The sequence below is a fragment of the Rattus rattus genome, chromosome 6 (genome assembly GCF_011064425.1).
Source record: "Rattus rattus isolate New Zealand chromosome 6, Rrattus_CSIRO_v1, whole genome shotgun sequence".
Classification (NCBI taxonomy): domain Eukaryota; kingdom Metazoa; phylum Chordata; class Mammalia; order Rodentia; family Muridae; genus Rattus; species Rattus rattus.
In genome coordinates this window covers 78,547,049-78,571,970 of record NC_046159.1, presented here as the reverse complement: position 1 = coordinate 78,571,970, position 24,922 = coordinate 78,547,049, and the positions used below count along the sequence as shown (strand labels likewise).

At 37.7% G+C, this 24,922-nt stretch overlaps 1 protein-coding gene across 2 annotated transcripts in view; it reads left to right on the top strand.

The window, feature by feature from the left end:
* Grid2 (glutamate ionotropic receptor delta type subunit 2) overlaps window positions 1-24,922 on the top strand; it is a 1,431,657-nt gene that overhangs the window by 823,165 nt on the left and 583,570 nt on the right. For both annotated transcript variants that reach the window (XM_032906395.1, XM_032906394.1), the window contains exons 6-7: window positions 3,745-3,918; window positions 12,024-12,185. In XM_032906395.1, coding sequence (XP_032762286.1) covers window positions 3,745-3,918; window positions 12,024-12,185 — 336 coding nt within the window. The remainder of the gene's footprint in view (window positions 1-3,744; window positions 3,919-12,023; window positions 12,186-24,922) is intronic.

Here is a 24,922-nt window from a genome sequence, read left to right as displayed (position 1 = left end):
CTGACCTTCAATACTTCCTGTCGTTTTAATGACTTAAAACAAGTTTAACGTCATTATCCTCTGTAAGTCTGAGAGGACTGTGGTTAAGGAAGAAGTCTTTAGTTCGAGGATGTAGATTCTCGTTCTGAAATTTCAAATCTTAGACATATAATAGATATTTTGCACTTTTTCTTAGTTTACTGATTAGTTGACCTCTGTGTTAATAATCAATCAAGAAGAAAATTACCATTCTGTCCTCTTCCGCTTGATTTTATTCCAGATTTCAATATAGATGTTAGTGTTGGACTTTCTTGAAATGTCAAAGAGTCTACTCTGCCATAGAATGAAGAACCCAAACATATCAGAAAAACATCTTCTAAAACTGCACCATAGCAGACTACAACCTTTCAGTACTGAAATTTGCTATGTCAGGATTAGTTATTATTTTCAATGTCTACTATTAAATTTTCTGCTACTAATTCTATGAAAGGAACCAGTCTATGACTGCTTCATGCATTAAAACTTCTGTTTCCCAGCACTTACTGAATACTTACTGTGGTCAAGGAACTTCGTTAGATGCAAAGAGATTTAAAAAAAGTGAAAGAGGGAACATGATGAGAAAATGAAACAAGCTCTTTTTTTTCTGAAATAATATAGCCTAGGCTATCAACTGATTTAATAGATCTTGAAAGTCATTTTGGCCTTCCAATTTCTCTTAATTTTATCCTGAGATTGACCTATTTCAAGATTTCAAGAATGACTGAATTCCAAAGTGGGAGGGGGGTAGTGTGTGTTTCTGTGTTCTTACCAAATAATTTCTCATATTTTCCAATATTGGCCCCTACATAGTTCACAGTCTGGTCTATATTAAACTATTAATGTAAGTTGAATGTTTACTTGGATATATTAACTCTTGATAATTTATGATTATTAGTAATTACTCATTGGAAAAAGTGTTACACTTTTTTTTCTCAAAGAAGTAAAAATGAAAAGTCAGCTATGCTGGACAAACGAGTTTTTATTACAATATTATTACAGTATTAATTGTGTATTCATAAATAGATGCTAATGAAGACCAAAGTCAACGTTAGAATTCTGGTTCTTCATAGTCTTTAAAAACCTGATTATTCCAGTATCCACTCACAGAAATCAATTAATATATTTTGTGGTGCTGGGGTCTCAGGCAGCATTCCTTCTTTTTAATAAACTAGTTCCCCATGGAATTGCTTTCAAAATCATATAATGTAAATATTATCTTAAAAATAGCAATGTAGACCCTCTTTGCACAAAGGTTTGTTATGTTAGTACAACCATTTACTGAAGAACTTTTTGTCCCATTTTGAAAGAATTCCTGTTTTAGACTAACTGATCAGCTGCCAGTAAATGTGTGTATGACTTTGTGTTGGCCACACTTGGAGCACACCTTTTGGAGAACAAAATGATATCCCTGTCAAAGTGAAGCCCATCCCGATCAGGCTGCCACACCACTCTGAATAGATTTGAAGATCAAGTGTCAAAACTAAAATTACAAGTAAAATTTTTGAGACAGACTGCTCATTTCCTTCAGAATGGCAGGTTCTTTTCCCTCAGAAAATTACTTTCATTTTCCTTTCTCAAATAATAACGGACAAAATATATTTTATTCGAGTTGGCATTCCTTCTGATTTACTCGAAGGTATGTAACTGAGAACTTCATCTTGTGGAACTTTTGGGTTGGAAGCAGCCCTTTCTGCGTTTGGAGACAGACGTGTAAGAGGGTTTGTCTTAAGGCAGTTCTCAGGACAGAAGATCTTAGTCCTTTAGACCTGTCAGTCACTAAACACTGATGTAATGTGTGTTTAGAATCTTCACTGCCATCATTCTTAAATACTAATCAACATGATTCTATTAGGGCAATGCGGCTTCTTATATAATTACCACATACCATTTCCTTCTTTCTTTTCATGACATCTCTAAAATCTTCCATGAATAAAACATATAATCCAAATGAATAGCTTTGAGTCTCCTTGTATTTTTTTAATTTCTAAAGTGTTAATAAACAGTGATTCGATGTCACTTTTTAAAAGGAAAGGTAAAACCAGATAAAGGAGCTAGCATTTTTTCTGATACAGAGTAGGCATTTATAATCTACAGAGTTTTGACTTTAATGCCGACAGGTAGTTCATCACCATGTGAGGATCAGATGAAGATGGGAGCGTTGAATAAGTTTTGGTAAATAGTTATGTGATTAGGAAAGAAGAATCCCATATTAGCATAAAAGCAAAGCAGCGCGTCATTTGCTACCCTCTGGGTCAAACTTCCTGACTGTACAATGTAGTATTTTAAAACATTGAAAGATATTGAGTAGCAAAGTTGATATTAATTCACTTTAAAAGATTTCAGATGACTATTGGGTATTAAAATAGAATGGACTGGACACTCTTTAATTCTGCTTTGTGAGTGGGTAATGGAAAGCTCAGTACTAGGCTTTTGCCAGACCAAGTTTAGGTGGGCAGCGAAGTGACACGGACTGAGGGGAAAAGACTTAAGCTGCTGAAAACCATTGTTTATGGAGCATTAAGGATTAATCGCCGAGAATTTCCTGATGCGACTCTGGATACAGCTGATGGCAGGTGTTATTTTATTTTTAGAGAAGCCTGTATTTCATAAAGAACATAAAGAAAGGGTGAGTTTTCTGGCTACATGCCACAAAGAATGATAATTTATAATTAGCGTGGTAGAGAAAGAAGCAAATTGACACTTTTGCGTCCCTTCATCATATAGGATTGGTTCCTTGCATAGAAACCAAAAAATGTACATGTCAGTCCATAGCACCCCATGCCAAATCATTAATTTTCATTGCATAAAATCAATTCACACTAATAATCTATTCATCACAAAAAGCTTTATTGGCTTAAATGTTTCAAATGGCCACGATGGAGCACAAGCTGCTTTAGGAGAGACTGTTGGGAAACTTAAACTTATGTTTATCACTTTTCTTCGAATCCCAAGTAAAACAGATGTGTGTCCACGAGACATTATTATTTGTACAGTATTTCTTTGTCGGTTATCGAGCCTAACCTTCAAACCTAATTTCAGAATAGGGATGCGTAGGTGAAGGGAGTAGAGAATGAATTTCTTAGAGTTTGGCAAGCATGCCTACACAGTCAGTATCATTGACATGGTTCATGCTAATCACCAGAGCTAATTACATTTATGTAGTGACCAAAGTGAAAGTTAACTCTTTCACCAGTACTTATTGAGAACAGATTCCTTCCAAAAAGAAACATATATGGATATCAGTAAGAAAACATTTATAATAGTGTCTCCTTTGCTTTCTTTTACTTACTTCTTTAAAACCCTCAATTTTCCTGGCTAAGAAAAAGAAGGATGCATCTTACATTGCAGCTTCCTTCCTTGGTACACGAAATATATTGAAAGATATTAATGAATAATAAACTGAAATTGAATCTTATTTTGTCAACTTTCAATATTTTTCTCTTATATTTTCAGCATAATTGGTTATTATAATTGCTTTGAATAAAGCACCGTTAAGCCACGTGCTCTGTGTAGATTTGTTTAGCCACCAGGTTACATGAGAAAGCAAGGTTGACTGGATTCAGTATTTTGATAAATACAGACAACTGTTATTAAATGCTAGTTAAGTGAAGGAGATGTGTTAGGGCAATAGATTTCTTTGTACCTCCAAATAACTTGCCAGCAATTCTTTTGTATTTCTGCTACTATATTTAAGAGCTGCTAATTCTCCCTCTTCTTATCTTTTAGGAAATAAATGATGTGGATGTTCAGGAACTTGTCAGAAGGTCCATTGGAAGGTTAACAATTATTCGGCAGACATTTCCAGTCCCCCAGAATATAAGTCAGCGCTGTTTCCGTGGCAACCATCGAATTTCTTCAACACTGTGTGATCCCAAGGATCCCTTCGCACAGAATATGGAGGTGGGTCTTAAAGGGTGGAGTATATCTTCCACGGTGCATCTTTGGGGGCCTGGAGTAAAATCTCTGAGTGACACTAGAATGAGGTGGCATACATTATTGTTCCTGGTCACATTCCATCCTCTGACATCTAAGTGCCTTTAGCAAGGAGTGGAAAGAGCCTTTGTCTTTGATCCTTTTGATCTTACTGTAGGAAACAATACCTACTTTCTTAAGAAAAGCACAATAAGTGAATCTTCCCTCCTTCTAAGCAAACAAGCAGATACAGGACATTTCCTGGAGCGCACTGGGATTGACACACCCAAGGTTGCACTTCAAAGTATTAAGTGAACAGAATGGCTTGACTTCTGGGACACAAAAGGCAGGGAATATTTATTCCCTTTTAAAAGAATTGCTAGGTTGAACAATTTTAACTATTTAAAAATAGGAAGTGAAAGCATATTTAAACTTCCAAATGCACTGTAGTGCTGTGGTGCTGTAAAATTATAAAAAATGACTGTCTTTTCCCCCCATGGCACCGCAGGGCCCCAAGGTATCTAGTAGATATCTCGCCAGAAACCTACATCCCAATTCCATGGCGGCCCAGTGTCTCTAGCCTCTACACGCTCTCTTAAACTTAAATCGCTACATGAAAGAACACACAACACAAAAACCTTTGATCCAATTGATAAGATATAATTGCTCACCTAAACACACAGCGCTCTATACAAATCCATCCCTTAAGATTATTCATAACAGCCTGTAAATACACAGAGTGGACTCTTAATGTCAGCCTCCATGTTCTCTCCTTGCTTCTCTGCCTTCCCATTCCAGTCTCCTCCTCTTACCTCAAACCTTTCTCCCACCCATCCTTCCTTCTTGTTCAATGACAGGCCTCGTTCTATCTTGTACCTGCCTTCACCTGCGTAATGACATCATCCCACAGTGTTGTTTGTCCATACGCAACTCACACAAGGGACAATGACACTCTTACCACTACAGAAGGATTTCAAATTAAACACTAATTTCTGAATAGGAGACTGGAGAGCACCAAGTTTACACAGCTTACTCAGAAGCTTGTCCTTTAAACAACTCTTCCAGCCTTTTTCTTTTCCTTTCTTTTTTAAAAGAAAAATTGTATCAGCAATTTTCCTCTTCTACTGGAGTTCTCAATCTGTCCATTGGAAGCTGGTGTTAAAGAAAGCAGGCACCAGCAGCAGGGGACCAGGAGAAGTTCTCCAGCACTGCAAAAGGCAGGGGATGAAAGAATCAATCTGTCACATTCACCTATACGTGTAGTCAGTACTGCAAAACAAACCCTTGTGGTACAGCAGTCTCTATGTGTACTGCAGGAGTGCTGTGTCAGCATCCGAGGATAGTTAAAGGATGATGTTAGGTATCTGCAAAGATTAGTCACCATCAAATTTGCAAATCAGAAAAACATAATGTATTCTAGAAATGTCATCCTTTAAGTGTTGAAAATATTTTACTATCTAGAAGTGTTTTAATAATGTGGGAATACAACTTGAAGAAGACTAATTTGTGTCCCACAATATCTCATAAAGTAATTGTGCAAAACCAAGTCTTTGATAGCTAAATTCCACAGCCCCTTTCACTCACGGGCTGTTTAGAACTGCTATTTACCCTAACATTTCCTCATATTTATTTGTACTAAGCCCATGGCTCCAAGATTATTGTGCATTCAAAGAGCTGCCCATTGCTAGGTTGTAAAGGTTATCTTTAGCCTCTTCCATGTAAGAGGCTCTGAAGCCTTACCATGCCTGTCTAAATGTTAGTGTGTTGCTTTTAATTTTATGTTCATGATGGATTTCTTACATCATCATTGATTATGAGGATATCGTGAAAATGACAGGAATCTAAATGGAGGAAAACAGAAAATAAGTTTAATGTAGAAAATTATCAAGTGTTAAAATCTCTTCACACGGGACAACGTATCAGAAAATATAAACAACACTTAGGAACACCAACGACTGTCATTTGAGGAAAACAGAGAACATCAAAGTACATTTGCCTAACAGTGTAACTGTTGATTTAGATAACCACACAGGAAGCATTTTCTCTCTGTGTCCTCACGCACACTTATGGAATGTTCTATAGACACTCCACCCCGCCTCTTATTTCTTCCTTTTGTTCTCAAATCTACAAATGAAAGAAAACAAAACAATTAAGGTTTGTTTTTTTTTTTTTAGAAATTGTTTCATATTAACTTACCTCTTATGTAAGAAGTTATTTATTCTTATGACAGAATTAAACTAAATATTTACTATGTGAAAATGAGAACTGACAGAAACTTTTTATATGGGAAGATTTACATAATTAAGAGAATGAGTTCAGAGCTCTTGAATTTAAAGTATTCCACTACAAGCAAGCGGAGTACTCTGGTATTCAGCCCTTCTTAGATTTAAAGCTTTATCTCACTCTAGTTAGAGAAAACAACTGAATCAAATGGTCCTCTGCATTAAATTCTCACTGGGTTCTCACTGCCTGCTAGTTCAGGAGTAGAGAGCTCCTTAGAAGCAGCCCACTCAGCTTAAGTCTGTGAAGCAAAGCAGGTAAGTGGGACCACAGGTAGACTTTTATCTCAGCATTCTGGAGTGCCCAGTTAAAAGTAGTGCCCACGAATGCAAGAATGCAAATAGGGCTCAAGTGTGCACTAAGGCTAGAAATTGAATTCTTACATCGAGTAGACCTACAAACTGAGAGAAGATGGGGAACCATGGACCAGTTGGCAGGGTCCTAGCCATGACCTTTTAAATGTACTTAGAAAGGGATGACAGATTTGGAAAACCCTGACGACAAATTTCATAAATCTTAAATTCGAAATCAAAAAGCAAATAACCCTGGATTAGCTGAAGTTGCATCATAAGTAACGACGACAAGGTGAATAGTAGAGTTTGAGGGAAACAACCCTTCCTGCATCTTTTAGTTTGCATGTAATGGAGAGAAAAAAGGCGACTCCCTATTTTCCCAAGAAAATATCTTCCAAGTATTAGGTTGTTGGTAGGGATAAGACTATGAATGCAATTTAGAGGGACAAACCTGGCCTTGTATGAGCAAAACTCATCATAGAATATAATTCAGTGAATTAGAAAACACAATGTGGTTTGAAGTTTGTTGTTATTGTTTTGTTTTTTGTTGTTTTATTTTTGGTTTTTTGTTTTTGTTGTTGTTGTTTTGTTTTGTTTTGTTTTTGACATAGTGTTTTTCTATGTAGCCCTGGCTGTCTTGGATCTCACTCTGTAGACTCAGCTTGCCTTGAACTCACAGAGATCCACCTGCCTTTGCTTCCCAAATCTTGGGATTAAAGACTTGTGCTGCCATGCCTAGCCTCAGTTCGAAGATTTGAAGGGTATACATCCTTGCTTAAACAAGGCTTGCTAAATAATTGTTCAGAACAATCAGTGAACTAGCAGATATGATCACAATACCATTAATGTAATTTAGAAAGAACAGGGAAAGTGTGGGAGGCAGAATCAAGGTCCCAGAGATTGATTTACCTTTACCATCTTCAAGACAAAGGATAACAGTCCTTTAAGATTAGTATACCAAATAATAGTAGTGTACAATACTGTGCCCATTTATAATAAGTTGTAAAATATGTTAGTAATTTTTTGAGTACTTCATATAAGAAAATAGGACTGTTTTTTAGAACAAGCAAAGTCAAACTAGACCTTTTCAAATAGTTTTTATCTGTTTACTATATTGGGGGACTACCAGTGTTATACATTACAAACTAAGTTTATATAATATTTGGCAATTTTCTTCAAAACTCCTTAAGAGAGACGTTGAAACGTCCAGCAAGGGAAATGCCACTCAGACATTCTCCATCCTAAGGATACAAAGGCAGTACATTCTGTCAATAGAAAAATATTCAAATACTAAAAATGGTATGCTTATATAGTCTGTTAACATTGTAATATCAGTGATTTTATAAAGCTAAAATATTTCAAATAATCTGTCAACTAAACTATTTATTTTTCTCTAAGTCGTTGAGTAAAACTGAATCACTTACATATGTCAATCGAATCTTACAGATTTGATATACTATACCTGTTTTAGATTCATTCTGTGGCACTGAATACATTCTGATGTGTACTGCTTGTCACCAGCTATTCTTTTAAGGTCAGTTGGAAGTACAGAGCCATGACCTTCCATAATGCCTAGATAAATAACCTCTGCATAGTCATTCAGAAACTTCTGTCCTCCAACTTAATTCTTCACTTGTCAATCTCCATTTGATCAAAATTGTAAAAGACATGAACCTATGAGGAAAGAGATTATGTAGCATTACATAATCGAGGTCAGAACTGTTAGTATTGACTTGTAATAATCCTTAAGGTTGAAATTCCACAGAAATCAAGTAGTTCCACACTCAATTACATAAAATCTAGGTAGAAGAGCCTTGGTCTGACAGCTGCTCAAAATCGTTACTTTGAAGGCAAATTCAATATGATCACAGTGCAAGTCAAATCTGCTGTGAACCACTTTAATACAGTCTTGGACTCTGTGTCAGAAGCACTTTGCCAAGATCAAGAGAGAGACTGTCTTCCTGTCCTATCTCCTAGTCAGCTCACATCTGTATTAATGTGTCAGTTCTAGTTACTAAACTTTTTAGGGAAAGGAGAAACAAGAGACAGACAAACGAAGAGGCCTAGTGTGGCAGGCAGCCTTGAAACTGTATCTGTTGGTGATCAGCAGAAGGACAGAGGGTATTCCAGGGCAAGTGACAGATGGTTCCTGGAGGTTTGCTGGTGTCAGAGAACAAGGGGGTGGCAGGAACATGAATCAGCTGTGAGAGAATGGATGCTGGAGTGCAAGATTGCAAAAGATGGGGTCATGTTCATACTTTCACCCAGTCACTCGTGTGTGTAAGGGATGAAAATGTGCATAAAACTTGAAATCAGCTTTTTACACTCAGACAGATGGCTTGGCATCACTGTGTAGGAGGAGTCAAAGACCTCATGAAGACAGTGACTGGAAGATCAGTAGATGGTGTTGAAATGGAGGTGAGCAAAGGTGAACCTCAGAGGAGAATGAGAACCTGCTTGAGGAAGAAGTAACAGACTAGGAGAATTAACAGCTCAGAAAAGTTCTGAGCAGACTGTTTGCAATGTGGCCTTTACAATGAGCAAAAGTGCTCCGGAAATATGTCTTAGGTATGAAGAAAAAGACTCTCTGAACTGTCAGGTATGAAAAAATGCCCAAATCCCTTATATCTTAATTTCTGTCATAATCACCTGACTTTCAACTTGATGTTCTTTTCTCCATTTTTCCCATTCTTTGACTTATTTTGACAATTGTTTATTGAAACCCAAGTATGTTCCAGACTGTTAGATAAGTCAAGAGGAGATTTTAAAAAAATAAGAAAACAAAATCACATAGAAAAAGGACATACAGCACGCATCATCATTCACCTCTAAAAACATTTAACAGCACAGCCATTTCCAAGGGAAGGATGAACTGAGTTTTCTTGAAGCCACAGAAAGGATGGCTGTCAAGATCCTTAGGGGAGGAGAAGTCATTATCTTCAGGGAATGACACAGCTACTTCTGCTTCAAGGGATAGCTTCATCCAATGTATGGGTGAGTGGTCCTGTTTAACACAGTAGATCAAAGAAGAAGCAAAATGCATGGAATGGGACAGGCAATTGGGAACATTAAGGGGGTGGGTGGTCATGGTAGGAAGAGGCTAAAAGAGAGTGGAATCATTGGCTGGACCAGATATGTAGTACATTCCTCTATGAAACATTCATGAAATAAATTACCTTTTAAAGGACTGCCTAGGTCCTCAGACAGAAAGAAGGATTATCAGGAAAGGATTCTCCTGCAGTGTAACCTTTGAACAGAATGTGACAAAAGTTAGCTATTTGGAGGGAGAAAAAAAGCACCTAGAAAGATTCTGTCAGGCCATCTCACAAAAGCAAAGGAAGGGTCAAAATTTAGATGGAGGTGGAAGGGGTTCCAGGACAGACTTGGAAGCACGGGTGAGAAGTGACCCAGGATAGACTGGTAAGCAGGGGTGAGAAGTGGTCAAGGACAGGCTGGTAAGCAGGGGTGAGAAGTGACCCAGGATAGACTGGTAAGCAGGGGTGAGAAGTGGTCAAGGACAGGCTGGGAAGCAGGGGTGAGAAGTGACCCAGGATAGACTGGTAAGCCCAGGATAGACTGGGAAGCAGGGGTGAGAAGTGGTCAAGGACAGGCTGGGAAGCAGGGGTGAGAAGTGACCCAGGATAGACTGGGAGGCAGGGGTGAGAAGTGACCCAGGATAGACTGGGAAGCAGGGGTGAGAAGTGACCCAGGATAGACTGGGAAGCAGGGGTGAGAAGTGGTCAAGGACAGGCTGGGAAGCAGGGGTGAGAAGAGGTCCAGAACAGACTCAGAAGCAGATGTGATGAGTAGTTCAAGACAGGCAAGAAAGCAGGTGTAGGGAGTGGTTCAGGACAAGTGGAAAGCAAAATGTAAGAAGTGTTTCAGGACAGGCAAGGAAACAGGTTTGAAGAGTGGTCCAAGACAAGGAGGAAGCAGGGGTGTGGAGTGGTTTAAGAGAAGCTACTCAGGGCATATCATTCATGTCATTTCGAGAATTCTATTGAAAAATTTCTGTGGATTATTAGGTATGACCCACTCATCTTCCATGTGTTTTTTTTTTTTTTCATTTTTCTATTGGGACCTTGCAGTCTCATTCTGACCTGAGTTCAGGAGCCACCTTTAGCCTTAGATCTCATACTTCACTCACAATAGATTTCTACCAATCTAACCTAGTTCCTCCAACAGTTACCCGTGTTGAGTGATAGTGACAACAGCCTGCCCGGACATTTCCGTATAAAAATTACTTCAGCCTTACAGAGTACATAAGTGTCTTCAATACCTCTTCAAAGAAATTCCCACATCTACTAGTGCACATCTTCTATATATTTGCACATAAAATGATGCCTAGCAATCCCATATGATTAAAGATTCTCTGAGATGAGAAACGAAACCCACAAGGTATTGTTGGGACATTCTGTCTAACGGCTGCGCATGCATCTAATTATCCCACTGGCTGGATCTCCGCAGCATTCTGTAATGTGCAGAGACGACATTGTGAATTTCCTTCTTGATTAATTATAATCACTGACAATCTGCATAGCCTCCCCTTGGTTTGCCAGAAAGACTGTGAAAATATGACACTAGAAAACCTCAGAAAGCCGGAGTGCTTCAAGGTGAAAATGAGTTTCTATCACTACCTCTTGCTCAGCTTAATTTTTGTAAAGTTTTCCTTCTGAGAGACAATATACTGACATTTAGAGGCTTTCGCTGATGTCTTACCTCTCTTCATGGTCATGCTTCCTGGATAAATTCTAATATCCTCTTAAAACCTAGGCAACATTAGTAATTGACAGTCATCCTGGCAAGACTTATTGACGGATTGCAATAGACCTTGGGGGAAAAACTCAGCTATAATTCACTTAACTACCCATGTAGAAAGCATGGTTATTGTAGACAAAAAGAAGTTATCAAAAGCACACATGCAGAGTTGACTGGCTGGTTGTGGCATTTGTCTTGTCAGTCGATCGTGGTATCATGTATCACCACAGCCCTTTGTATGCATTTAGTCATTCTGGTGTTTATGAATACTTCTGATCACCATTCTTTCTTATTACAGAGGTCTCTACAATCACACAAAAGTGACTGCTTCCCACTCTGGATCCTATGACATTCATATAGGATCATATTTGAAACAATGTTGATAGTTGAATCCATGTGAATAACCAAAATGTGAAAAGTTGACATACTGAGAAACTTTATTACTCAGGGTCCCTCTCAATTTGAAAGTCTTAAGACTTCTGACTCTTCAGAGAGAAATAAGGACCAGGAGATTTTTCTAAGGACAGACACTAACAGCCTTGCCTCTGTCAAAGCTACTCTTTTTTAATCTTCTCTTTCATGCCCACATAGGCCAGAAAAGCAACTGAGGTATAGAATCAGACAGGCCTTGTTTTCAGTGGGAAAACTAGTAAACAACTCAGTGAAGCATCTATGGATGGCAGGAGAGCTGCCAAGCTGTCATAACTCCCTGTAGATGGCCAGAGTGGAGGGTCTGATGACTGCTGCCTAATGTCTTTCCAGATTTCTAACCTTTACATCTATGACACGGTGCTTCTGCTTGCAAACGCCTTCCATAAGAAGCTGGAGGACCGGAAGTGGCACAGCATGGCAAGCTTGTCCTGTATCAGGAAAAACTCCAAGCCCTGGCAGGGAGGGCGATCCATGCTGGAGACCATCAAGAAGGTAACTATCCGTGAGGAAGAGGGCCCTGCTCTGCACTGGTACACAAAGCTGGGTGAGCAGGCAGGTGGGTGTGTGGCTAGGGAGCTTTTACAAGTCTGTTTTCTCTTTAACCGGCAATGCTGTAAACTCAGACCAGAAAATGGAGGAATGCAATATTTATGAAAGACAAAGATATATAGAAAAGGGAGATCTTCTTTATAAGATACATTATGCAAGAAGAGAAATTTAAATTGCCAGGGAGGGTGCAAAATTTAAATTGTCATGGTCATGCCTTTAGGGTAAAGAAACAAAAGGTTTTATGGTGCATGTTACAAGGTATGAAATGTTGTTCCTTTGTCTTTTGATTTATCGACCATACCATCACAGCTGAAAATACTCACAATAGGCCTCGTGGTTCCTCATTTGAGTAAAACAAGGTAAGCCATTGGACGCAAGGACATTCATCTTCTATTATAAACACAATTTCTAAACAGTTAATAGGTTACTGTACTGTGAGCTATTTTGGGAACCGATTGTATACTTCTTCACTGGCAGGGAATGGCCTTCCGGGGTGACCTGACTGTGCTTAGCTACCTGCTCCATCCCCACAAGGGGATGCCATTTGTCTCTTCTCGGTGGCATAAGCACTCTGCAGTTGATTAGCCTCTCTGTCTTGTCATTCCGGCTGACATCTTTCGTTTGTCTTGCACAGCTTCTTTGATTTAAAATGAAATGATTAATAAAACAAACAAATTTCTCTTGTCCCCTTTACACAGGAGACAGCAGTGAGGAGGTTTGTGTCGTTTACCTTACCTGTCCTTTTTCTTTTCTCCTACGTTTGCCTTTCTTTCCGGAAGCAAAAAGAAGAATGACTAGTCACTTGAAATATGCACACATTTAGAAAATACAGTGAAATGTCTAGAAAAATTTCACGTTGCATGTAAAATGGATTCTCAAAGAACAGGAAGCGAAGGAAAGTGATTTTTCAATGGAGAATAGACTGATGTTGATGTTGATACCATTTCTTCTTTATGAAGAATCACTTTGCTGAGAATTTAGGCTAACAACCAAAGTACTTAAGAATTAGATATGTTGAACACACTGGCAGAGGGACATTTTTGCAATGGAAAATGAATAAAACAAATAGAATTTAAGGCGCTGCCAAATCTCCCGGCACCATCTCTGTAGAGAGCTGGCAGATGCGAATCCAAGGGAGGTTGTTGAACATGAGTCCGAGCTGCCAATTTATTAGTGCATGATTTGGAGAGGACACAGGAACCTGCATCTATCTGTCCTCCCAAAGCTTTCTCCCAAAAGAGAGCAGTGGCCTAGGGGTTACTTAGGAATTATTTATTCAATGAGACCGTAGTATGAAGGAAAGAGACACCACAACGTACGGATGTTTCACAAGTACCAGTTTGATATATAAAGCGATTTGCTGTTGCACTTTTATATTTGAAGTCATTACTTATTATAATAATGAAATACTATCTTGCATAGCTATTTGCATAATACCATGCAGATATGTACCTCACATTCAAAATTTATGAATTTACAAAATTTTAAAATTTATAAATCCCAAGTCTGGAAAGTTTTGCATTATAATGACATGATGCCACATTACATTTTTACCTTACAGTTGAATAAGTAGTTCTCAATCTTCCTAATGCTGTTGCCCTTTAATACAGTTCTTCATGTTATGGTGATCCCAACCATAAAATTATTTCACTGCTAGTTCATAAATGTAATTTTGATGATGGATCATAATGTAAGTGTCTGATATGGAGGATATCTGATATACATCCTTCAAACTGTCTTCATCTAGAGGCTGAGATTCATTGGTTTAAATTAACCTTAAGAGGATGGAGTTAATTTTCCCCAATTGTATCTTTTCCCCCTTCCTGATAGAAGTGTTTTGGGTCACTCTATTCAAACATTGGGACTGGTGATGCTGCACACAACTAAACACTGTAAGAGTCTGTTGGACTCACATAGCAACTCAAGAGAGAAGAGTGGGTGTTGGCTGGGCCACCAGAGGTGGCCAAAGCCCAGGGATTAGGTAAGCCTGTTTAGAGGCTGAGAATTGGAGCTGAAGAACATTGCCATCCATGGGAGCTAGAGACACCCCCCCATTAGTATTAAATATGCAGCTGTGGCATTGACTTTCATTGCAGCCTATCCATATGGTGGAGCCAAAAGGGGAGACAAGATGAGAGAAAGGCGGTATGCATACATCACAAACGAGTTCTGACTTTTAATCGTGGTGTTAATTTTCTCGTGACAACATTTGGATTTATATTCATGTAAACACAGCACATCTATGTTAAGGGCATGCTGTATACACTTAACAGAGATATACAATATTGGTTCATTTTGAACAAACTATACAGAGTGCAGATAAGTACAAGAATGGACATCTGGCCCTGAATTAATTGTATTTTAATACCAGGATGGAGCACAGGCTTTGGAACACAACGCAGCTGACAACTGTGGTGCAATAGAAGGTCACTGTTCTCAGAGACACCTGTTTTAGTTCTGAAATGCATTGTAGGAAGTGGTAATACAATACTACAAGTAAAACAGATGTTCAACCAATAGGAAGTAAAGGACAAAATCCCTCTCCATCCCCTAAACAAAAAAACGTATAGTACCAGCACCCCATATCATTGTTGTATACACAATTTTTGTATATGATCTTTAAAAGAATTGTAATTCTAAAGATTGAGCTCCTATCATCTATATTGTCCTTTTTTCGTAATCATCCTGAAAAATTTAGATTCTTCTTTCATTTTTCCACTACACTCGGTCTTAAAGTATGTTACTACTGTTCTATTTATGTATCTGTATTTAACTGCATGTGTATATGTGCTTTATAACACATAAATGTATGTTGTATATATGTTTATTTGTGGGTCTATATATGTGTGTATGTTATGTCTACATATGTGTGTTATTGTACACGTTGTAAGCATATGTGATGTGTATGTTTCATATATATTGAATATGCATATATGCATTGTTTATACATGTATGTTTCTATGTTTCTATGTAAGTGTGGTGAATGCATATATCTGTATGTGTGTGCTGTATATGTGTATTGCTGTATGTGTGTACACACACTATTATGAATGGGATATACATTAGAGATAAGGAAGTTATTGATATTTATTTTCTTTTGGATTGCTCTGAAAACTTTAAAAACAGCTTCCTATACTTTTCTTGTGCTTTTCAAATACATGTAGATACCACTTGCAAATAAAATTAGGGTTATCACTTCGTCTTTCTTAAAGCATCTTAAACTTGTCTAGGCTAACTGCATTTACTTCCACTTCCAAATGTATAATTTATATTGCATTATCTTACATCAAAATATTTACAAGAATTAGGTCTATCAAGATTATTATTTTAAAAATATTTTTTTTAATTTATGGTACAGAAAATTCTAATTTCTTAATCTTAAAATTCTGATTTTTATTAATAACATAATTTTAGAGTAGTATGGTAAAATAGCATTATATTATTTTAAGTTATTTTATAATATTATTCTAACCCAGTCTCCCCAAATTTAAAATGTAGAGAACCACACCGCAGGAGAAGTAAATTATTTACTAAAGACTGTATTGATTATTAGTTCTAAATACCATGTTCCTTGGTATTTTATGTTATTGATGTCATTTACCCTTTTCCTTGCTCATGCTAATGCTTGCAATACCCTGGCAAAACTCATTTGGTTAAGAAAACACCTATACCTTAAAATGATGGGAATAGCAATTTCTATTATTATAAAGACCTTTTCTAAATTTCCATGACTGTTTTTGCAGCTTTTATCATGACTATTTTAATGTATGTTTAATTGTAGTTGCAATGTTCATACTTGGGAAGATGTGGGCATGTGCTTTAACTGTATTTGTTAATGTTTCATAACAGATAATGAGCTTTCAAATATGCTTAATTTAATTAAATATGTAAAATGAGTAGATGTTGACCAGATATAAAAGGCAGAAGAAGATATCTACAGACAACAGATTCAAGAACCACAGCTGATAGGATCTCTTTATAACATTTATAAATTATTGTAGTCAGGACAGGACATATCGGACCTCCGGCAAATAGCACATCTATACCATGCCCATGCAAAGAGGCTATGCTATGTTTATCTATTCCTACTCTTTAAATGGTAACCTGTGCCCCATCTTGACAAGTATAAATATTCCTCCTTTTTTAGCTTAAAAGTTTGTTTGCCTATTATCTTTTAATTTTTATTATAATTTTATTTTTAAGATGTTCGTACATATATATAATAAATATGATCATATACACCTCTCATTTCCCTCCTGTATCTCACAGTGTACTTTTGCCATGTCTTCTCTATTTCATGTCTTATTTTTGTTACTTTTGTTGTTTTGATAACCCATTAAGGACAATTAATGCTGCCCAGATGTACTTGAGTGTGGAGTCATCCATTGGAGCATAGAAGACCTACAAGTGGGAGCACCCTCAAAGAAAAAAAAAAAACCAAAAAACAAAAAACCTCTGACCATGTTTGAGACCTTTTTAATCAAATTTTAGAGTAAAATGATTAGTTATCCATAGCAACAATGCCAAGACTATACCAATAGGGAGACTGCACCTAACAGTTTAATATTATGGCAGGAAGAGTCCAGCACTGGGTGGCACTATTAATTTCTTCTCTCTTCCAGAAGCACACATAGAACCTTCAGCACTTTAAAAGCTTAGCCATCCAGAAGGAAGCCTGACATTTAGTTTTAAATTAATTTCTCAATGTCCTGAAACAAAAATGTGTGGCATTTTCAGCAATATGTCTTTCCATGTAGGTACGGTAGATAACCAACAGCCTGTTTTGTTTTAGGTGACTTGTGTGGCCTTCTTCCCAGTATAACTAATAGGGAGGTATACTGTGCCTGGCATTGTCATTTTCACTTACTAACCAATGCTATACAGGGGCTTTGTGCATTCATGCATGATAATTCTATTTAAACTCCCAGGTTTTATTTAGAAGTTATCATATTAATTACTGTCTTTCCATAAGGCTTGCATTCTTGGCTTTAGTTAAATCACTCACACACTGTTCTCTTCCTTCTTTATGCTCACATCCTTATCCAAACTTAATCCTTTAACCTCTGAAACCCCCTACCCACATCTTCTTTTATGCCCCATGCATGCAGCTTGTCATCCAATCATGCTTTAATCCTATGGCTTTTCATACATCTCTCCTTGAGCTAGCTCTCACCTTTATTCCCTGACTTTCCCAATCAGTCACGCCCTTTCTTGATTAAGCTTTTGTGTACCTAGTATTACATAACTCTATATTTTAATTGTTTTAATCAATTATTGTTTCTCCCTTAAAGTATATTCTCTGCCAAACACCAGTTTCCACCTTTCAACATTGTTTCAAGTTAAACAACAGAACATACCTATGAGAGAAAACACGCAGCACTCTTTTTTGAGGCCTGAGTTACTTCACTCAGTTAAGTTTTCTTTTCTTTAAATATCATCTATTCGACTGAAAATTTCATGTTCCTTTCCATCTGAGTAATATTTCATTATGTATATGCTCCATATTTTCCTCACCCATTCTTCTGTTGACAGATATCTAGGTTGATTCTATCTCCTATTACTGTGAGAAGAGCAGCTATGCACATATGTGTGTAAGTGTCTTTGTAGGGTGTGTAAGCCTGGGTAAAAGCCCAGGGATAGTGCAGCTGGATCTCATAGCACATAGAGAATGTCCCCAATAGCATCTATGCCCATAATTGGGAGATTCGCTCATTTTGTCATATCTCAAAAGTCTCCTGTGTTCTGTAAACCCCACCCCACACACACACACAAACACATGTATGCATTTAATACATCACTGATTTTTACTGACTAGCCCAACTACTCTGTCATATCTACTGGAGAATCTGTTTTGCATATTGGTGAAGCTTTCCACTGAACTTTTCATTTGGCTTATATTGAGTGTTTCATTTCCAGCTTAGTTTGTTTTGTTTTTTTTCATTTCCAATTTAGTTTTTTTTTCAATAAATCTTTTTATTGAATTCTGTCTTCATATATTGGATTGACCTCATCATTTAGTTCATTTTTGTGAGCTTGGAGTGAAACCGCATCATCCTTGAGTTGTTTCAACAGTGTTGTATTTATGCTTTTAAATTCTTTGTTTTGGGAAGTTTTTCCAAATCATTCTCTCTGGGAGTCATTAGTGTGGAACTGGTACTATCCTGTAACAGCATATTATTTTGATTTTTTTCCATTTTGTTTTTGTTTTTATGCTCCAACTTGAACATCTAGAGTTAGTTTGTTGGTAGAGATTTCTGCTTTCTTTTATCTTTTCTAAAAATTCTTTCAATGGAGGCGTTTGCAATGTTCAAGAGATTACTAACTCATAGGACTAAATGAGGTATCACTTTATGTCATGGAATTGATATGTAGGATCTGAAGTTCCATTCTTAGTCCCGTTCTGAAGGTCAGGTACTGTCTTGTGTCAATTCAAATCTCTTGCATGGGTCTGTAGCTTGGGCTGGAAGCTGTGTGACTCCTGTCTGTGGTCTTACTCTAAGGCAACTATGGCATCCTCCATGGATTTTCAGCTCTCTGCACAGCTGATTCATGACTCCCATAATGTGTCTGTACATCTTTCATGTGCTGGGTCAGTTCAGGTCTCTTGCCTATGTCTGTAACCAGAAGCTGTGAAACCTTGGGTACTTGTGGTTCCTATTTTGGGTTTGATTGAACCTCACTCTGGGTTTTGAATATTCTGTTGCTTTCTACTGTGAGGCAGAAAACTCTACCAGTGCCTATAGGTTTACTGCCCTAGATTAGATACAGAGTTAAGATCCTTGATATTGAAATGATTGCAAAAATTGTATTTCATTCACTTATCTATCACTCTTTTAGCAGGTGGTTATAAAACATGTGGAAAATATGTCTCTATTATGAAATTCATATTGCAAACTCTTTTATAGTATTACTCAAAAAACTTACAACCTAGTACTAAATATTGACTATATGGACACTTGTTCTCTAAGACTTGTGACAGTAATGGTACCCAAATACATTAGAAGGAGGATTTATTGTAGACTCATAGAGAAGAGTATGTTGTGTTACAGTGCTCACTCAAGCTTCATGGGAAGGACATAGCATGCCTGTAGCCAGACTTTTGGCTATTTTATGAGTATTTTTCTTCTATCTCATCTCCCCCTTAACTCTAAATAGGAAAGAAAAAAAACATAGAGAGGAAAGGGAACATAGTTATCAGTAGACTACTTCCTGCAGATTAGGACATTGCATTCTTTGAGGCATGCTTGATTTATCCTGTTATGATATTTAATTTCTTCTGGTTGTCTCTTCTTTGTCCATGGTTACTTAATAAACCACAACTAATGACAAACAAACAACAACCCACCAAGGGCAACAACAATGCGTATTGGGGACCAAGAATTTATATAACCTCTGAAGAGTCCCTAGAATTCACACACTTGCAGAAACTATCTGCAGCTGTCAAAATCACAACCCTGCTAGAGCACTAGACAAATCATAGTCAGCTGCTATGGCTAATCTGAAGCACCCTTGTATCCTACATTTGGCATTCAAAACAAAACATATTCTTATAATACTTCTGTATTTTTCAAAGAAACCAAGATTCTCACTAAACATGTCTATGAAGGCTCACAGTAATGGAGATAAATTTCTTTATATTTTTTGCTCTGAAGTTTTCCCTACTTCTTGAGAGAATTCTATACCAAATGGTTACTATCAAACTAAATGGTTTAATCCCTTCCTTTCCTTAATCTTGAGATACATACAATCACATTTGTTGGCTCCTCAGTTTTACTTCTTGTTTGACCCAGTCTTGCCTCTTCTAGTCTCTTTCGTATCGTTTCTCCACAGTACTTTAAGCAAACGTCCTATGTACAATCAAATTTCCATCACAGAACTGGTTCTATTGGGACATGGCTTAAAATAGAAAATAATTAGAAAGGGTTGGAGGGACCTTATGGCATCTCAAAAGAGACCTAAAAAGTAACAGGCTTTGCTGTGCAGAGCTGTGAGGAAGATGATCCAGATGGTGAGACACTCTAGCTGACACCTCAATTGAAATCAATCATATATACAATGACAAAGGTTGATTAATTTTTTAAATACATAGAACACATGGAAAGAATTATCTGTTCTAGAAAGAAAATGACAAAAAGGAACTTACTTAATAGATTAAAAGATAAAAATGTATTTCATATGAAATCAGACCTAAGTTTTAGAAAGAAACGATTATAGATTTGTATAAAACAAAAGAACAAATGAAAAATATTATATTGAAAATTTGTGATTATAAATAAAAATCGCTAGCTTGTTTATTTGTACTCTGTAATGAGTTAATCAAAATTCTCTGACTCAAGTATTTTCACATTGCCTTAATTGTTCAATTACTTTCTAAATCTTTGTGGTAATTATTTTTTAATTCTTATTTTCAAAAACTAAAAAATGCTAGTGTATCAGGGTTTTCTGTAACAGTATATTATTTCATATTAGTTGATAGTTAAAAGATATATGTTTGAACATGTTGATGTTTAACAAAGAGTTTTTTGAATGCCAAAAATATCAAAGATATCCAGTTTCCAAAGGTAAAATATTTTCATTCACTAAGTGATGATTAAATGCTGCCATATAATGTACTTTTAGATCACTGAACTAAAATAGCATAATATCAAATGGGATAATGTATTCTTATAGTGTCTGAAGCAAGGTATTGATAACTCAAAATGCCCTCAGACTTCTAGGGAAGGAGCCATTGTAGAGCTCTACTGATGGGGACAGAACATAAATGGGCACAATCATAGAGACTCCTACTACTCCTGAGAACAGACGTGGGCCATGCTGCAGCCTCTACATCCACAGTGGCATGTACAGCTGGCGGGTTTTCAGGGGACTGAGAAGTAATTTGGAGGTTGCAGGAAGTAATGATAAAGAGGAGTCCTGAAAATAGAAAGATGGTTTATGCCATGGGCAAGGTGAGATACAGCTTATTTTGTTTGAAATCTTTCAAAATATAAATCCTTAGACAAAAAGAATATGTTGGCTATCTGTGGGAAAGCAATAATACATCATTGAGTATGTACATGTCTGATGGAGAAAAAGAGAATTTATGAAGACATGATTTGCAAGAATACAACTTGAACTATAAAATACACTTTTCACAAATAAACAGACTTTTGTCATGGTGATTTTCAAAATTGCACAGTGGCTTAGGTACACACCATGCAATCAAAAAGATCGGATTTCAGATCCTTAGTATTTCCATTAAAAAATATCAGTAGTGTTTGATAGTCAATTAATGTATCAAATCTGGAAAGCTCTAGATTAGTTGAGAGACCCAGTTTCAAAACATAGGGAAGAGTTGTATTGAGGAAGACACAGGACTTTTCTCTCCATATTCCCAAGTATATTTTTCTGTGTGTGTGTGTGTGTGTGTGTGTGTGTGTGTGTGTGTGTGTGTGTATGAACAAACATAAGCAAATATCATTTATACCCTTTAAGAAAGACCCTCAGAATTCACCAATAAATGTTCAAATTTCAGTTCATTTGTCTTATAAAGCAAGTAGCAGCACATTTAAAAATATTCATTTATTTTATTTATATGAGTACACTGTAGCTGTCTTCAGAAACACCAGAGAGGGCATCAGATCCCATTAGATAATTGTGAGCCACCATGTGGTTGCTGGGAATTGAACTCAGGACCTCTGGAAGAATAGTCAGTGCTATTAAACATCGAGCCATCGCTTCAGTCCAACAGCATATTTTTATTTTGTTCAATGTTCATTATTTTGAGCAATCCACTTTAAAATATATCGATATATAAATAAGCAATATACATGCATACTTTAGAGAGAAAACTTGGAAGGACAGGGACATTAATTAGAACTCCTTAATGAATGAGTTGTAGTTGCTTCCTTTAAGGCATGGACAATATCATCTGTTTGCTGTAAGTCTTGCTGTAAGTCTTTACTGTGAGAGTGTGTGTGTGTGTGTGTGTGTGTGTGTGTGTGTGTGTGTGTGTGTTAAGGTAAATATGCACATGTAAATGTTATATGCTTCTTCAAAAGTATCTAAACACTTAATAAAAATTAACTGACCTTTGCTGCCTATAGTTTTAAAAAGCTACCACCTTTGCCCTAGATCGGACAGTGCTCTGAGCACACCTGGCTTTCCTTTGGTTTTTACCCAGCTTAGCTCCAGGATCGAACCCACCTTCCTTTTTACTCTCCTTTGCTCCAGGAGGGGCTTCCAGCTCCCACCTTTAATCCCAGGATAAAAGATAAACAGACAGTTTTGTTACTTTATAATTTGCCTATTAGTCATGATTGTTGGGTGCAGATAACTCTTGCCTGGAAAGGCATACCCTTAGCAATGTGTTATCTCCCTAAACTTAGCTGCTTGTTCTGTCTAGCCTCTGCCAGGCATCCTTAGCCACCCACCCACCCACTCAAAAAGGAGGCCCTAGCTCCCCCTGAGGTCTTACATGATTGTTGCGTCCTTCTTCCTCAAAAGCATGGCAGAAAAAGCTTCTCTCCTTCCTTTGTTCTTCTCCTGGAACACAGAAGTCCCACCTGTGAGGTGGATTCTCAAGGGTGTTTTGATTTGCATTTTCCTGATGACTAAGGATGCTCACACCAGTCATAATGGCTAAGATCAAAAACTCAGGCGACAGCAAGTGCTGGCGAGGATGTGGAGAAAGAGGAATACTCCTCCATTTTTGGTGGGGTTGCAGACTGGTAAAACCTCTCTGGAAATCAGTCTGGAGATTCCTCAGAAAACTGGACATTCCACTACCTGAGGATCCAGCTATACCTCTCCTGAGCATATACCCAAAAGCTGCTCCAACATATAACAAAGACACATGCTCCACCATGTTCATAGCAGCCTTATTTATAATAGCCAGAAGCTGGCAAGAACCCAGATGCCCTTCAACAGAGGAATGGATACAAAAAATTTGGTACATCTACACAATGGAATATTACTCAGCTATCAAAAACAATGACTTCATGATATTCCTAGGCAAATGGATTGAACTAGAAAATATCATCCTGAGTGAGGTAACCCAATCACAGAAAAATATACATGGTATGCAATCACAGAAAAACATACATGGTATGCACTCGTTGATAAGTGGATATTGGCCAAAATGCTCAAATTACCCCAAATGCAATGTACGGACCACATGACACTCTAGAAGGATGACCAAAATGTGGATGCTTCACTCCTTCTTTAAAAGGGGAACAAAAATATAAATAGGAGGTGACAGGGAGGCAAAGTTTAGAGCAGAAACTGAAGGAATGGCCATTCAGAGCCTGCCCCACATGTGGCCCATATAAATACAGCCACCAAAACTAGGTAAGATGGATGAAGCTAAGAAGTGCATGCTGACAGGAACCGGACATAGATCTCTCCTGAGAGACACAGTCAGAACATGTCAAATACAGAGGCGAATGCCAGCAGCAAACCACTGAACTGAGAATGGGACCCCCATTGGAAGAATCAGAGAAAGGACTGAAAGAACTGAAGGGGCTTGAGACCCCATATGAACAACAATGCCAACCAACCAGAGCTTCCAGGGACTAAGCCACTACCCAAAGACTATACATGGACTGACCCTGGGCTCCAACTGCATATGTAGCAGAAATAGCCTTGTTGCGACATCAGTGGAAGGGAAAGCCCTTGGTCCTGCCAAAGTTGGACCCCCAGTGCTGGGGATTTTTTTATGGGTAGGGTGGTAATAGGGGGTGGATGGGGAGCAGAACACCCATATAGAATGGGTGGGGGCAGGGTTAGGGGGCTGATGGACAGGAAACCGGGAAAGGGAATAACATTTGAAATGTAAATAAGAAATACCCAATTTAATAAAAATGGAGAAAAAAAGAAGAAGTAGTCCCACCTGTACCCTCCACCCAGCAATTGGCTCAGCAGCCTTCTTTATTGACAAATCAAGAACCAATTGGGAAACAGGGTTAACATCAGAACCTCCCGTTCCTGACCTTTCTGCCTATTTTGGAACTATCACATCATTTCTGAAGATATTAATCTATACATTGCTGTCTTAATTCGGGTTCCTAAACCCAAACAGGGAAGGAACCTGCATGGAAATGACCCAGAGGCCATGGAGGAATGCTCTTTGCTTTTTATGGTTTGCTTAGACTGCTTTCTTATGGAAACTAGGACCATCAGCTCAATGGTGGCCCCACCCACAATATGCTAGGCCCTCCCACAAATATCACTAATTATGAACACGCCAAACAGGCTTTCCTATGCCCCAAATTATGGAGACATTAACTCAATTGAACTCCCCCCCTCTCAGATGACTTAAGCTGTATCAAGTTGATCTTAAACTATCCAGCACAATCATCAAGGAAGTATAATGTTTTCTTTCTGTTGGGGACTTTTAAGCTCATAAACAGCCCAAAATGTAGTCAGTCTGAGTAATCATATTCTTTTCTCTTTTCAATTAATTTATTTACTTATTCACTTTAAATCCTGGTTGCAGTCCCCAATCCTTCCTCTTCTCGCAAATCCCCTACTCATTATCCTCTCCCCATCTTCTTAGATAAAGGGAATCCCTCCTTAGGCACCACCCTACCAAATGACATCAAGTCCAAGCAGGACTAAGTACATCCCCTCCCACTGAATCTGAACCAGGCAGTCCAGCTAGAGGAAGGGGATCTAATGGCAGGAACAGAGTCAGGGACAGC